Source organism: Numenius arquata, chromosome W, assembly GCF_964106895.1.
Source record: "Numenius arquata chromosome W, bNumArq3.hap1.1, whole genome shotgun sequence".
In the NCBI taxonomy this organism is placed as follows: Eukaryota; Metazoa; Chordata; class Aves; order Charadriiformes; family Scolopacidae; genus Numenius; species Numenius arquata.
In genome coordinates this window covers 1,227,522-1,239,078 of record NC_133615.1, presented here as the reverse complement: position 1 = coordinate 1,239,078, position 11,557 = coordinate 1,227,522, and the positions used below count along the sequence as shown (strand labels likewise).

The window sequence follows — 11,557 nt, the reverse complement described above, 5'->3', positions numbered from 1 at the left end:
CGCGTGGGCGCTCGCGGGTTGAGCGAGCCTTGCAGGACAGACGGCGGGGGAGACCTCGCTGGGGCTGGCTGCAGGTGGTCTGTGGTAGAGACACCATCATGGCAAAGTGAGTCACCATCCCTGGTATTACAACTTCACATCCATTTAGGTCCTCTCAGGATGGTGAGAAAGTTAAGGTTCCAGGCACGGGGGGGTTTTTTGAGTGTCATCATGGAAAATCCTGAGTTGAGTTACTTTGTTTCTACAATATTAGATTTTCACCTTACAGCCCAGGGGTGTTTCTTTTCAGTAACTCAATATATTGAGCCATTTAAAATTAAGAGTTGAATGAACTATATTGCACTTTTATTAAAATGCCTTGTTAATAATCTCCTAATAGAAATTTATGTAGTGTTTTTCAGATTTTTTCCTAGAGGAAACTGTCTTGAAATGAAATCTTTTTTTTCTTTAAGTACCTCAAACCTCCTCCACCGAAGAACTTGTTTTGTTTCAGGGATCATGGTGTATGATTTTTATACTCCAGTTGTGTGTACTATTTCAGTTAACATTTGTCATGAAACAAAATGAAACAGTTGGAATTTTCAAACTCAGTTAATTACAGACACGTTTAAAAGCGTGCTTACATGTTTATCTCGTAGCAATTATTAGTAATTTTAACTGTTTCATTCTAAATGAAATTAAAATCTTAATGCAAATATTTCCTGGGGAACAAGACCTTAGTTTTCTGCACCACGGCATTTTGGAAGTGGTAAAAGAGTGACGGCAGTGGATCGGTCTGGGCTGTGAAATTCCCCACACCCGGGTTTTTATGAAGCCTGGTCCTCCCACCTCCATCACATAGCAAAACTATTAGGTGGCCTTAGGTTAAAATCTGAAGGAATAAAAACCCCTTTGTCCAACAATTGCTATTTTATTTTCCCACACGGTACAGAGGAGGAGGAGGAGGAGAGCAAAGTCATCTTGCCAAAAGCCACTGGTTCCCAGGCTGTCTCCGTGCCGCGGTGGCCGGGGTGACCGCCTTGGCTAGCGCTGGGCTGGGAGAGGCTGCAACGCCTCGGCAGCCCCTGCTGCAAACGGGCAGGAATTTCTGGAAAAGCAGCCAGGGAATAGGAGTGCCAGCTGCCTGCTCATGACACGCTTATAAAAATAGGTTTTTAATCATCCTCGTCTGATGTATATTTTGCTCAACATTTACAGGTCTGGTAAATTCTGAATATTCTGCTTTGCATAGCAAGGAGATGCTGAACTTCAGCTCCTGGAACATGGATATTTGGCGGTAGTGTCTAATCCCAAATCAATACTTTATATTACCAGGTATCATCTCCCAAGATGCCTTTTTCTGATTTGTTGACTGAAATACCCAAAGAACAGTTACTGCGTTTATCAGAAATACTTTGATTTTGATAATCCTCAAACTTCTGGGGAGAAATTACTTTTGCTCACTGGAGCCTTGTGGTAAATTTGGGATATTCTGGAAAGGATTAAAAGCATTGAATTAATTTCTGTGAGGCTTCTGTGTTAGTGCTTTTGCCTTCCCCTGCCTGGTGCAGACCAAAGGCAAAGCAGTGCTGTGGGATCAGGGGCTTTTTTTTTTTCCTCTAGATTTGTTAAACCTTTATCATTAGAAGATTAATTTCTCAAAAGCTTGTCCCGCCTCTCTGGGTGGCTCTACATCTGTCAAAGGTATAAATCTCCTACAATGAAACTGCTCAGTACGCTGCCAGCTTTTTTTATCCTTAAAGCTGTTGAAATACAGGATAATCAAAACGGGCTTAGTTTGCTATTTTAGTCAAAGCAGGTCAGTACTTGCTAATTTGAATGCTCAGAAAGGTAGATCTTATTCTGATGGAAATGGAGGTCTTGTACTGAAACGAGCAGTAGTTTTTATGAATGGGATATGGCCCAGGGTCTCCTGCTCTGATACCACAGTAATTAGAAATCCAAATGGAACGGATGTTCGTCCCTGCTAAGGATTAACAAGATGTTGGAAAAAAAGAGAAGGCTTAGATTATGTTGAGAACAAGGTAAGAGAGGATGTCGAGTAGGTGGTGTTTCATATTATTCCAGTTTTCTTATCATCAGGGTATTTCATACATGTGAATAAGTATGTTGTAGGTCTATTTCTTACGTAGGTCCCCTTTCCTTCCCCTGTAGGGCTTCATAGCAAACACCAGCAGGAGTATTTGCCAGTAGATTGGCAAGATTTTCCTCTTTCTGACACGTGTATTTGTTTTACAAGGGCTTAATGAGGTGGGCTTTGCTGGTCTGGTTCACTGCTACGTATAGAAAAGAGCCTACAACGGCCATCGAGGCGTGTGAGCTTAGGGGGGGAAATATTTCTTTCAGGATAAAAATACATAGCCCTGATAACGTCATGTAATACTGAGCCCTGAGAATGGTCCTTGCCATGTCTGAGGTTCCTTTTGACGCCTGTTTCCGCACTGCCCTTTTCCTTCAAGATCGTCATAAAATCCTCTGAGCAGAAGGATTTACCCCTAGGTTTCATACATATCTTCATTATAGGCCTTATTGTTATCCTCAGAACAAAATTAATCATTTTGTTCCAAACTCCATCATTCTAGGCTTCAGTTTTATTTATTTAGGAAATTGAAAGTGTAAGTTGTGTTCTCTCCTGGCACCTGAACTGAAATTGTGAGTTTTGCTGCTGCTTTGCATTAAAACGCACAAACACAACTTTCAACCCCAAGCCCAGGCAGTGGCATTTCGATGAACAAAAATAGAAGTGAGGTAAAAACAAACAGAAAAGGGGGTTTGTTATCATTAAATCATTTTTTTTTTCTTCCTCTTTACGTAGGTTACTCAAAATTAGCACTATGACTGATGGAGACTATGATTATCTGATCAAACTCCTGGCCCTTGGAGACTCTGGGGTTGGAAAAACAACGTTTCTGTACAGATACACTGATAACAAATTCAACCCCAAGTTCATCACGACAGTAGGGATAGATTTTCGGGAAAAACGAGTGGTAAGTTGTCTCGTACGAGCGAGACATTCTTTTTTTCTTTATTCATTTCTGCTGAGAACAAATCTTCTGTAAATGTGTACTGCCTCTCTAACTGCAGGGTATAGCACGGGTGGATAATGCTTTTCCTGGTCTAGTTTTGGCTGAAAGAAAATTAGGAACTGGATAAAGGGGAAAAATGTCATTATCCTTATCCTGATGTTGGATCGTCAAGTGGTTTATTGCACGTTGGTATAAAAGGATCTTTCCAAGAGGAGGTTTCCATAGTGCTAGTGAATGAGGTGTGTTTCTGACTAGGAATAACTCTAGTCCCTAAACATAGAGTTTAAACAGAAATATGGAAACTTAGAGAAGCACAGAAGTTTTCAGTTCATTCCACATCACTCAGGAAACCAGTGAAGGCACAAGAAGCGGTTCCACCGGCAGGGCCATGCTGCCTCTCGGAGTCGCTGCCAGCGGCCAGGCCGGAGGCTGAGCATACAATTCAGTCATCAGGAGTCCTCCTGATAGCTTAGGATCAATGTTCTGCTTAATGCACGGTGTATGAGCCTAGTCTGCCATGCTTTTGGTTCTTTGGTGTTAAATAAAAAGATGAGAGTCTTCTGTAGTGTCAGTCAGATGCTTTTTGCGGTTATGAGAGTGCAGTCACTTTGTTTTAATTTAATGTGACTAATGTATCCGTTCATAGATCCTGACAACTGATACAGGCTAAGTACAGGGGACAAATTCAGCTTTCTAATAGGAATCCTTCTAGCTTGCTTGAACACTAAAAGCATAATAAATACAAGATATTAGACCCTGGGCAATTACTTTAGTCATTTCCTTAATAAAAAGAAATGTAAATACTTGCCCAGTTGAAAGATGGGGACCTCTTTAAACTTGCTTCTTTTTAACTTAACATTTTAAGCTTCTGTTACTTCACTAGAACTCCATGAAATGGTGGGCATCGCTCCCTTATTCACCTTCATCTTCCCTGGCGACTTTTTCACGACCACCAGTACTTGTGGCTGCTGCTGGGAGTTCAGTTTTGCCCTGGTGACAGGGGTTCAGGGGTCCCCCCAAATAAAAGAGCCGTGGATCTGGATCACGTCTTCAATTTCTCATAGTCCGTGCTACACCGGTTCAGGCCGGTTAAACACGATGCTCAGGTCGGAGTAGAGCCTGGCTCCTTCTCTGCGCGGTGGAATCGCACTGATATAATAAGAGTAAAATATTAAAAAAACCCACAGTTTTATTGCAAGGAAATGTCTGAACATGCAAATTGCCAGCATATTCTTCTCCTGGCTGGTCAGACGCTCATTAACGGGCTTTGAACATGGGCGCTGGATTCTTTCCAGAAGGTTGAACTTTTCTGCTAAAGGTTGCAGACAGATTTCTTCCGTGATTTTCCATTACCGTACATTTTTGGGGTAAGATAGTTTATAAGCGTGGAAGAAACTACATGTTACATAAAATTACCAGCTTTGAAATGTCTTGAAGGTTCCATCTAATAAATTGTCTTCTAAGAAAAGAGGTCCAAAAGGTTAAATAGGTGGTGGTTTTCTGTTGTGTAAAAGCCATAGTAAAATTGCTGAGAGTCTGCTAAAGTACCTCCGATAACAAAAACGCCTCATTTTCTCCCCCTGCCTTTTACTGCAACAGCTAATTTACACCTTCTTTCTGTTTAAGAAAGAATTGAGACCCGGCGAAAGGTCACAGTGATTTTTTTTTTTTTCTTTTTTTTGAGCGCTGGGAGTTTGCAGTCGCAGTCAGTGAGGAAGTCATTAATGTCCAACAGAAGTTAATGAAGAAAAAATAGCTTTTTATAATAGTGGTTAATTCTGTCAGCCAGCTGTAAATTTTGTAAGAACGGCAATGAAACAGAACGCAGACAAAGCTGGCTCAGCACAGTGCTATGCCAAGCTTTAAAGAATTGGTATCTAATTTGAAGTTACTAAATATGACCAAATTATCTTTAAAGTGCAGCTTTCAGAGGCATTTCATGTGGCTCCTGGGTTTTTAAATATTACTATAAGCAGCCTCTGAAGTGGCTTTTAGAGGTAAGAGTCAGCTTTTACTGAAGGACTTTTACTCCTTGCTTATTTCTTGCACAAAATAGAACAGTCTGCGACCCGGGGGATGGATTTTGGTGTGGGCTGCAATGATTTGACTCTTTGTCTTTTTAGGTATACAACAGCAGAGGAGCAAATGGATCTCCAGGAAAAGCCTTCAAAGTCCATCTCCAGCTTTGGGACACGGCCGGCCAGGAAAGGTAACAGAGTTCGGCTCATCGCAAAGCACTTATCAGTTTTCACACGTTTCTGGGTAAACCATCAGTCCATGCAGGTGAAAAAATAGTAGAAATCCTTGTATTTTAGGCCAAGAAAAAGATCTTCCAGAAATAAAGCTTTTTCTGACGCTGCTTTGATGCAGTGATTGGAGGATCTCAGAAAACAGGCCTGGAGGAACTGAAGGTGGACAGGACACGGCCTCATTTCTGCCACACGTGGGTTATTGGTTCATAGGTTAGCTTTTTTGGTTTATGCTGTTATTTTGGCTTCATAACACATTCCAAATCTCCTCTGGAAGAATACTCTATAAGCTACCTAAGTGTCTCGTGCTTGTATTTCATGTATTTTCTGCTAGATTGGATGGTGAGGCCTGTTCTGTTGGAGGTGCCCAGCGTACAGGACTGCACTGGCACGCGTGTAGCCATCGGGCTGATGGAAGTGGTTATTCCCCTTCACGCAGCACTTCTAGGGCCACATCTGGAATTCTGTTTCCATTCTTGGCAACACTGGTGCCGGATACTTCTTACTGATAAACTGAATTCCCGTGGGGTGTTGTTAGAACAGGTCAGGAGGCAGAGACATACCCCTAAGTCCTCTCCAGTTGGCATGTCCCGGGCTTGCTCAGACTTTGCTGTGATGAGCAAGCTTTCTGTTCCGTCCTGCCCCAGGCCTGTTCCAGCCTCTCTCATGCAAACGGGATGGAGAATTCTAGTTTAAGTCTTAGTGCTGAGTAGTATGGAAGAATTGCTTCTTATCTTACTTTTATGGTTTGGATTGGTTGCCTTCTTTGCAGCAATATACCATGGTTGGTGTTTTAAGTTCACGACTGAGCAGAATCCTCCTTGGAGAAGGATCCTTTTACCCAACCAGTTGTTCCCCATCTTTGTGTGCATAGTTGTTTGTTCTTCCCAAAGACCTGGCACTATTAAATTTTGTCCCATTTTTGGTTTTTAAAGGGAGAAGTGTGCATACTGCTTTCTTAAGCTTCCCCTGGCTAGTTAACGTGCGCTGGTTTTTGCTCTCATAAAGTGCATGAGGTTGCCCTCGGTGCGACTACTGCTCTCATCTGTCAACGAGGGATGAAAATGTGACTCACCCCTATTTGCTGTGTCATCGTGACTGAAGAGCAGCCGACTGAAGCGGACTTTTTTTTCTTTGCCCAATGGGGAGGAAAGAAAGTCGTGATGAGGCGGATTTCAGGTTTTCGGAGTGAGCAGTGCAGATCCCATGGGCTTTTTGCTGTGGGAAGGGCTGCTGCTGGATGAAAAGCAGAAGAAAGCTGGAATTTTGTGTCTGCATCTCTCCCTTACTCTCAAACCCTTTCTCTCAAAACCTCTGCAAGAGGCTGAACATTTTGAGGCTCCATTTTTTGACTCCCTGAAAAGAAATCCTAAAAGTAGTGTCTGACATGATTCTGTGGCAGCTTTTTTGAAATTGTCATGGATGTGTGGAATAAAATACCAGTTACAGTTTCTGGTACTGCTGGTTTGTGATGTGATAGATCCCTGCTGAATACAGAACACCAGAGCATCAATGCATAGTTTTCCAGCACGCTCCGAAGGTTTTAATGTTATTTGGGCTTTCTTCATGTGTCTGATTTGACCGGGCTTGTGACTTTTTGCTGACAAACAGGGACGTTTCCTGGTTTGTAGTTTCATCCAGCTCCACGGCTTTGCAGGAAGCTTGTGACCAAGGAGAGGTTACCTCTTCCTTTTAGCTGAGCTTCCCAGCAGACAGTCACATCCAACAACCAGAAGCATGTAAACAAACGCCTAATTTCCTTTATTTTCTTTAATATTGGCTTTATCGAGTAGTGCACATTCATTGATTTAAGTGTGTGTAATCTCAGTGGGTGAATCCATTTCTATCACTGTGATCTGTGAAACACTAAATGCTTCAGTATCTTGGAATTTTTTTAACCAACCTTCCTCTCTCTGTCTCACTCTGGGTTAAATCAGGCAGAATTTGAACTAATAGATTAGTCACTGACAATGTTTATATTCTCACATATAAGCTTCCTCTGGTAAATTACTAACACACTGATTAATAAATGTTGACTGGTGTGATGCATCGTGGCTAAAATGAAAGTCAAAGATTACTTTATTTAGTTTCTACTTCCAAGGGAACGTACGTCCACTAAATCTTGCAGACTCTTCAGATTTCAAGGTGTTTTTTAAATTGAATTTTTCCACAAGCAATTCATAAAACGTTTACTTTGTGGCTTTTTCCTTTGCTCATTTCAGTTGCTTCCCTTCGAGATCGCTTTGTATTAATAGAGCCACATTGTCTTTTTATCTTCCACCTTCAGGTTTCGAAGTCTCACCACAGCGTTTTTCAGAGATGCTATGGGCTTTTTGCTAATGTTTGATCTCACCAGCCAACAGAGCTTCTTAAATGTCAGAAATTGGATGAGTAAGTAGAAGCGTGGAGCTCGCGTTTATCGGTTGACTTGAAGCTTTCTTGGGTATTTTGGGCTTTGAGGCTTCACGGGCATCATTGTTTGTGAGCTGGAAAGTGCTTAAAGAAAGTAGTTATGTCTAGTGCTGCCATAAGTGGGGTCCTTGCAGCCTGTAATTTGGGGTGAAAGCTTCAGCAAATTGGAAAGATACATGCTCTTTTTTTGCACAGTAGACTGGTTTGGGGCATATTCTTGATAATCTTGTTGGGATTTGGTATAATTTGATTCTGTTGCCTGTTGAAAATTTGTGGCATTTGGCACTTCCTTGGCCATACCCCATATTTTAGGTGATATACAGGAGTTTGGAAAGTGTACTTTGGATATCGCTGTTATCTTTATGGTGCGGTTTCTATTTGTAAAGCAACACGTGATTCCTTCCTGTCTGCTTTGAGGTTTAAATTAAAATTCAGATTGGGCTTTCAGGATTTGGTTTGAAAGCGCGTGGTGTTTGCTGTTGTTGGTTTTCCTTCAGACAACAGCTAGACTAAAAGTGAAACAGAAGTTTATTTCTTAAAATTTGTTTTTAATTGAGGGTATTTAGAGTCCTGGAGGGACAGAGGCCAGGACATTTCCAGCTGTTTTTCCAGCAAACAAGCTGAAGTGGGAATAATGTGAGAATCCAGATAGCTTTGTGAAAATTGCTCCATGGGATCGTATCTAGCAGCGACGTTTCTTTGTCAGAGAACTAAACAATCCTCTAACGTCCTAAGCAGGAGTAAACGTCCTCCCACTAAACAATCCCCATCATCACAATCTGCCGCTGCTTTCCAAAGCATCGTGTTCAGTGCGCCTCATTGCGGTTAATTCTTGTTGTACGTTGGTAAAATAAATACTGCAAATAATTTTCTGGTGCCGTTTCTCCTTCCTATTTTGAAAAATTCCCCTTAGCAAGTAAATGTATGGCAAGGAAATGTGTTTGGCACGAAGTGGTTGGCTGGTTAGTCCAGGATATTTTGGGGTGGTGAGCAAGAAAGGTGTTTTGAATTATTTTGTCAACAATCTTGGTCTCTAAGGCGCTTCCAACCTTCTCTTAACTCCTGTTTATTTTTGTTTCTAGGTCAGCTACAAGCCAATGCATATTGTGAGAATCCAGATATAGTCTTAATTGGTAATAAAGCTGATTTATCAGACCAAAGGGAGGTAAACGAAAGGCAAGCAAAAGATCTAGCAGACAAATACGGGTAAGCAAATTATGAGAGAAGCTAAATTTAGTCTATAACTGTGTGGTATGTGTAGCTGAGACATCTAGAGTGATATCCAACTTGTCATGCTTTCAGACCGACCTGTTTGAATAGGAAATAGATAGAATGAACCACAGTGTTGCTGTAGTTTGGCCAAAATATTACAACATGAAAATTAAGGCTGGAATGGAACATTCTTCCTGGGAAACTACATTCTTGGGATGTTGGCTTGTCCTGAGAGTTCAGGGCAGAGTACACCAAAGGCAGGTGAACACTCTGTCATGTACTAAATAACTAACAATATTTATAATTTGCTTTTCTAGTTAGTTTGGAAGTGGAGACATCTGTGGATTTTCATCAGGTTCTAGGTGTATGGTCGAACTGAATTCATTCTGTTTTTTCCCAATGGGTAGTAAAGGTGTTAATGGTTGTTTTCCTGTTCTAATAAGCCTGCCTTCCACACTTCTTTGCACTAATAATACCTGCAGAACCTCCTGAAACTGGATAAATTGGCTGTATAATAGAGTTAGCAAAGAGTGCTGTGCCCTTACATGGGCAAAAAGAATGTGTACTCTTAAATTTTCAGAGAGAATTGCACCAGCAGCAGGAGATGGGCTGAGAGACTTCTAGTGATAAGTAGATAAGTAAGTGATAAGTAAATCAGACTTAAAAATATTAAAAGAATATTAAAGAGTTGTGTGCAGGCAGGTGAGGAGAACAGTGATACTGAGGAGAAGGTAGCTTATGCCAGATTCCATCAGATGGAAGTGCTGGAGCAATCGTTAATCTTCTCTTCTGAAAAAGAGGATTTGGAAGGCAATATTCTGCACTCAAAGGGGATTTCAGAATGGAAACATCTCAGTTGTGCTTATAAGTAGACAGGAAGGGAGGGAGATGGCGCTTACAGGGACTGCTAAATTGCAATAGTTTAACTGTCTGCCCCAAAAAAAAAGTTTTCTGGTATATTCTGTAATTTTCTATAATCCAGACCTAGGTTTCTCTTTAAAATAGACTTTCTGAAAGCAGCCAAAGTTTGTTCTAATGTTACCTCAATTTGAAGTGAAAATGCCAGGACACGCTTTGTAAATTAATGGGGCGTTTTTGTGCTGGTGTCGTTACGCCAGTTTGTGCTTGGAACGGGAGTTTGGGTTCTGCCAGCAGGGAAATAGAGTCCTAAAAAAACGGAATTCTGTCCCATTTGTTGCACTGAGAGTGTTAGAAAGAATTGAGTCTCGGTTGTCTTTAAAAGCCTCTCCAGCCAATCTTTTCCTTTTCCCTGTAGCATTCCCTACTTCGAAACGAGCGCTGCTACCGGCCAGAACGTGGAGAAGGCTGTGGACACGCTTCTGGACTTGATAATGAAGCGTATGGAGCAGTGCGTGGACAAGACACAGGGCTCCGACACAGCCAACGGAGGCAGCTCGGGAAAACTAGATTCGGCAAAACCGGAGGAGAAAAAGTGTGCCTGCTAAACGTCATCCTCTTAAACTGTGAGAACCAAGGGAAAATAGTTCATCAGAATACGGCTGACCTACCACCAAATTCAAACCGGCTCTCTGGAGCCCTGCACGGAAGCAAAGTTAACGTTGTTTTATCGGGATTGTGCGTTTTTTCTCCTCCAAAGAACTGGTTTAAAACTTAAAGCTGTGTTTCGGTGAGGCTCTTGTGCTGAAATGATTCTTCCTGATACGGTGCCATCATCACGGAAAACTCTCCCACCTCTTCTTCCCCCTTCCTTTTTCCCCCAGCCCTCATCTTTATTTTTCATGGGTTCAGGATACTGAATAGAGGAAAGTAGCTTTATTTTTGTAAAAAAGGAGGGAAAGACCCTATTGTCTGCATACACTGGATACTGAAATTAAAATGGAGGTGGGTGGTTTTCTAGGTCCGGGCCATTTATTCCACAGAATCCTGTTTCTTTATAATGTTTAATCTGCATCAGGGACCATGTGTTTTCCAAGGCAGAGATAGAAAAGATTTTATGTGGCCTATTCAGAAAAACCTATATCTCTTGCACAGATTAAGCGATGCTGTGAGTCCGTCCTGACTGAATCACTGGTGGCTGGGGGGGGGGGTGGGGTGGGTTGTGTGAGTGTGTTTTGGGTTAGGGGGCAGGAAGTAGGGCATTTAATTTAAAAAAAAAAAAAAAAAAAAAAAAAAAAAAAGAAAATATATAAAAATTATCAGGGAATTGCGCAGCATTGCTTGTGTTGCAGATAATCCAAGCGGGAATTGGAGCGTTGGGGGGAAAAAGTATGGAGAGGGATATTGTAACGCTGCAGGGACAGTTTATAAAGAAGAGAGTATAATGTACGGGAACAGAGATAAACTATATTTTATGAAATAACTTCTTACCATTAGCAAAGAGTATTTTACCCCCCTTACCTTAAGAGAACTGTCTTTTTTTCTTCTTTTTCTCTGGGCAACTGCATATGGCAGGTAGGACATAGGGAAGAACCTGCAGCTGTTGGCGATGCCTGGAAGGGAACTGTAAACTCCCCCGTGCTGTGTCTTTGTGGGGTCCTCTGGACGCTTAGGTTTTCACCAGAGGAGAGCTTTCTCAGGCTCGACATGGAAAAAATGTGAGGTGGGGACTTGGAATGACGGGAGTCCGGAATATGTGAGGGATTAGAAGTGAATTGCAGAAGTTTGTAGGTATCTTGG

At 41.8% G+C, this 11,557-nt stretch overlaps 1 protein-coding gene across 1 annotated transcript; it reads left to right on the top strand.

Moving 5' to 3' along the window:
• Positions 1 to 2,821: 2,821 nt before the first annotated feature.
• On the top strand, positions 2,822 to 11,027 carry LOC141476621 (ras-related protein Rab-27B). Its single transcript, XM_074165395.1, has 5 exons — positions 2,822 to 2,987; positions 5,150 to 5,235; positions 7,563 to 7,666; positions 8,770 to 8,893; positions 10,176 to 11,027. Exons 1-5 carry the CDS (start codon positions 2,835 to 2,837, stop codon positions 10,363 to 10,365), a joined length of 657 nt encoding a protein of 218 aa, XP_074021496.1. The 5' UTR covers positions 2,822 to 2,834; the 3' UTR covers positions 10,366 to 11,027.
• The last annotated feature ends 530 nt before the right edge of the window (positions 11,028 to 11,557 follow it).

Excerpts from the sequence above, each read along its gene's own strand:
- LOC141476621 (XM_074165395.1), top strand. The coding sequence starts at position 2,835 with ATGACTGATGGAGACTATGATTATCTGATCAAACTCCTGGCCCTTGGA. Across the intron at positions 2,988-5,149 it reads ATTTTCGGGAAAAACGAGTG|GTATACAACAGCAGAGGAGC; the intron begins GTAAGTTGTCTC and ends TTGTCTTTTTAG. Across the intron at positions 5,236-7,562 it reads GACACGGCCGGCCAGGAAAG|GTTTCGAAGTCTCACCACAG; the intron begins GTAACAGAGTTC and ends TTCCACCTTCAG.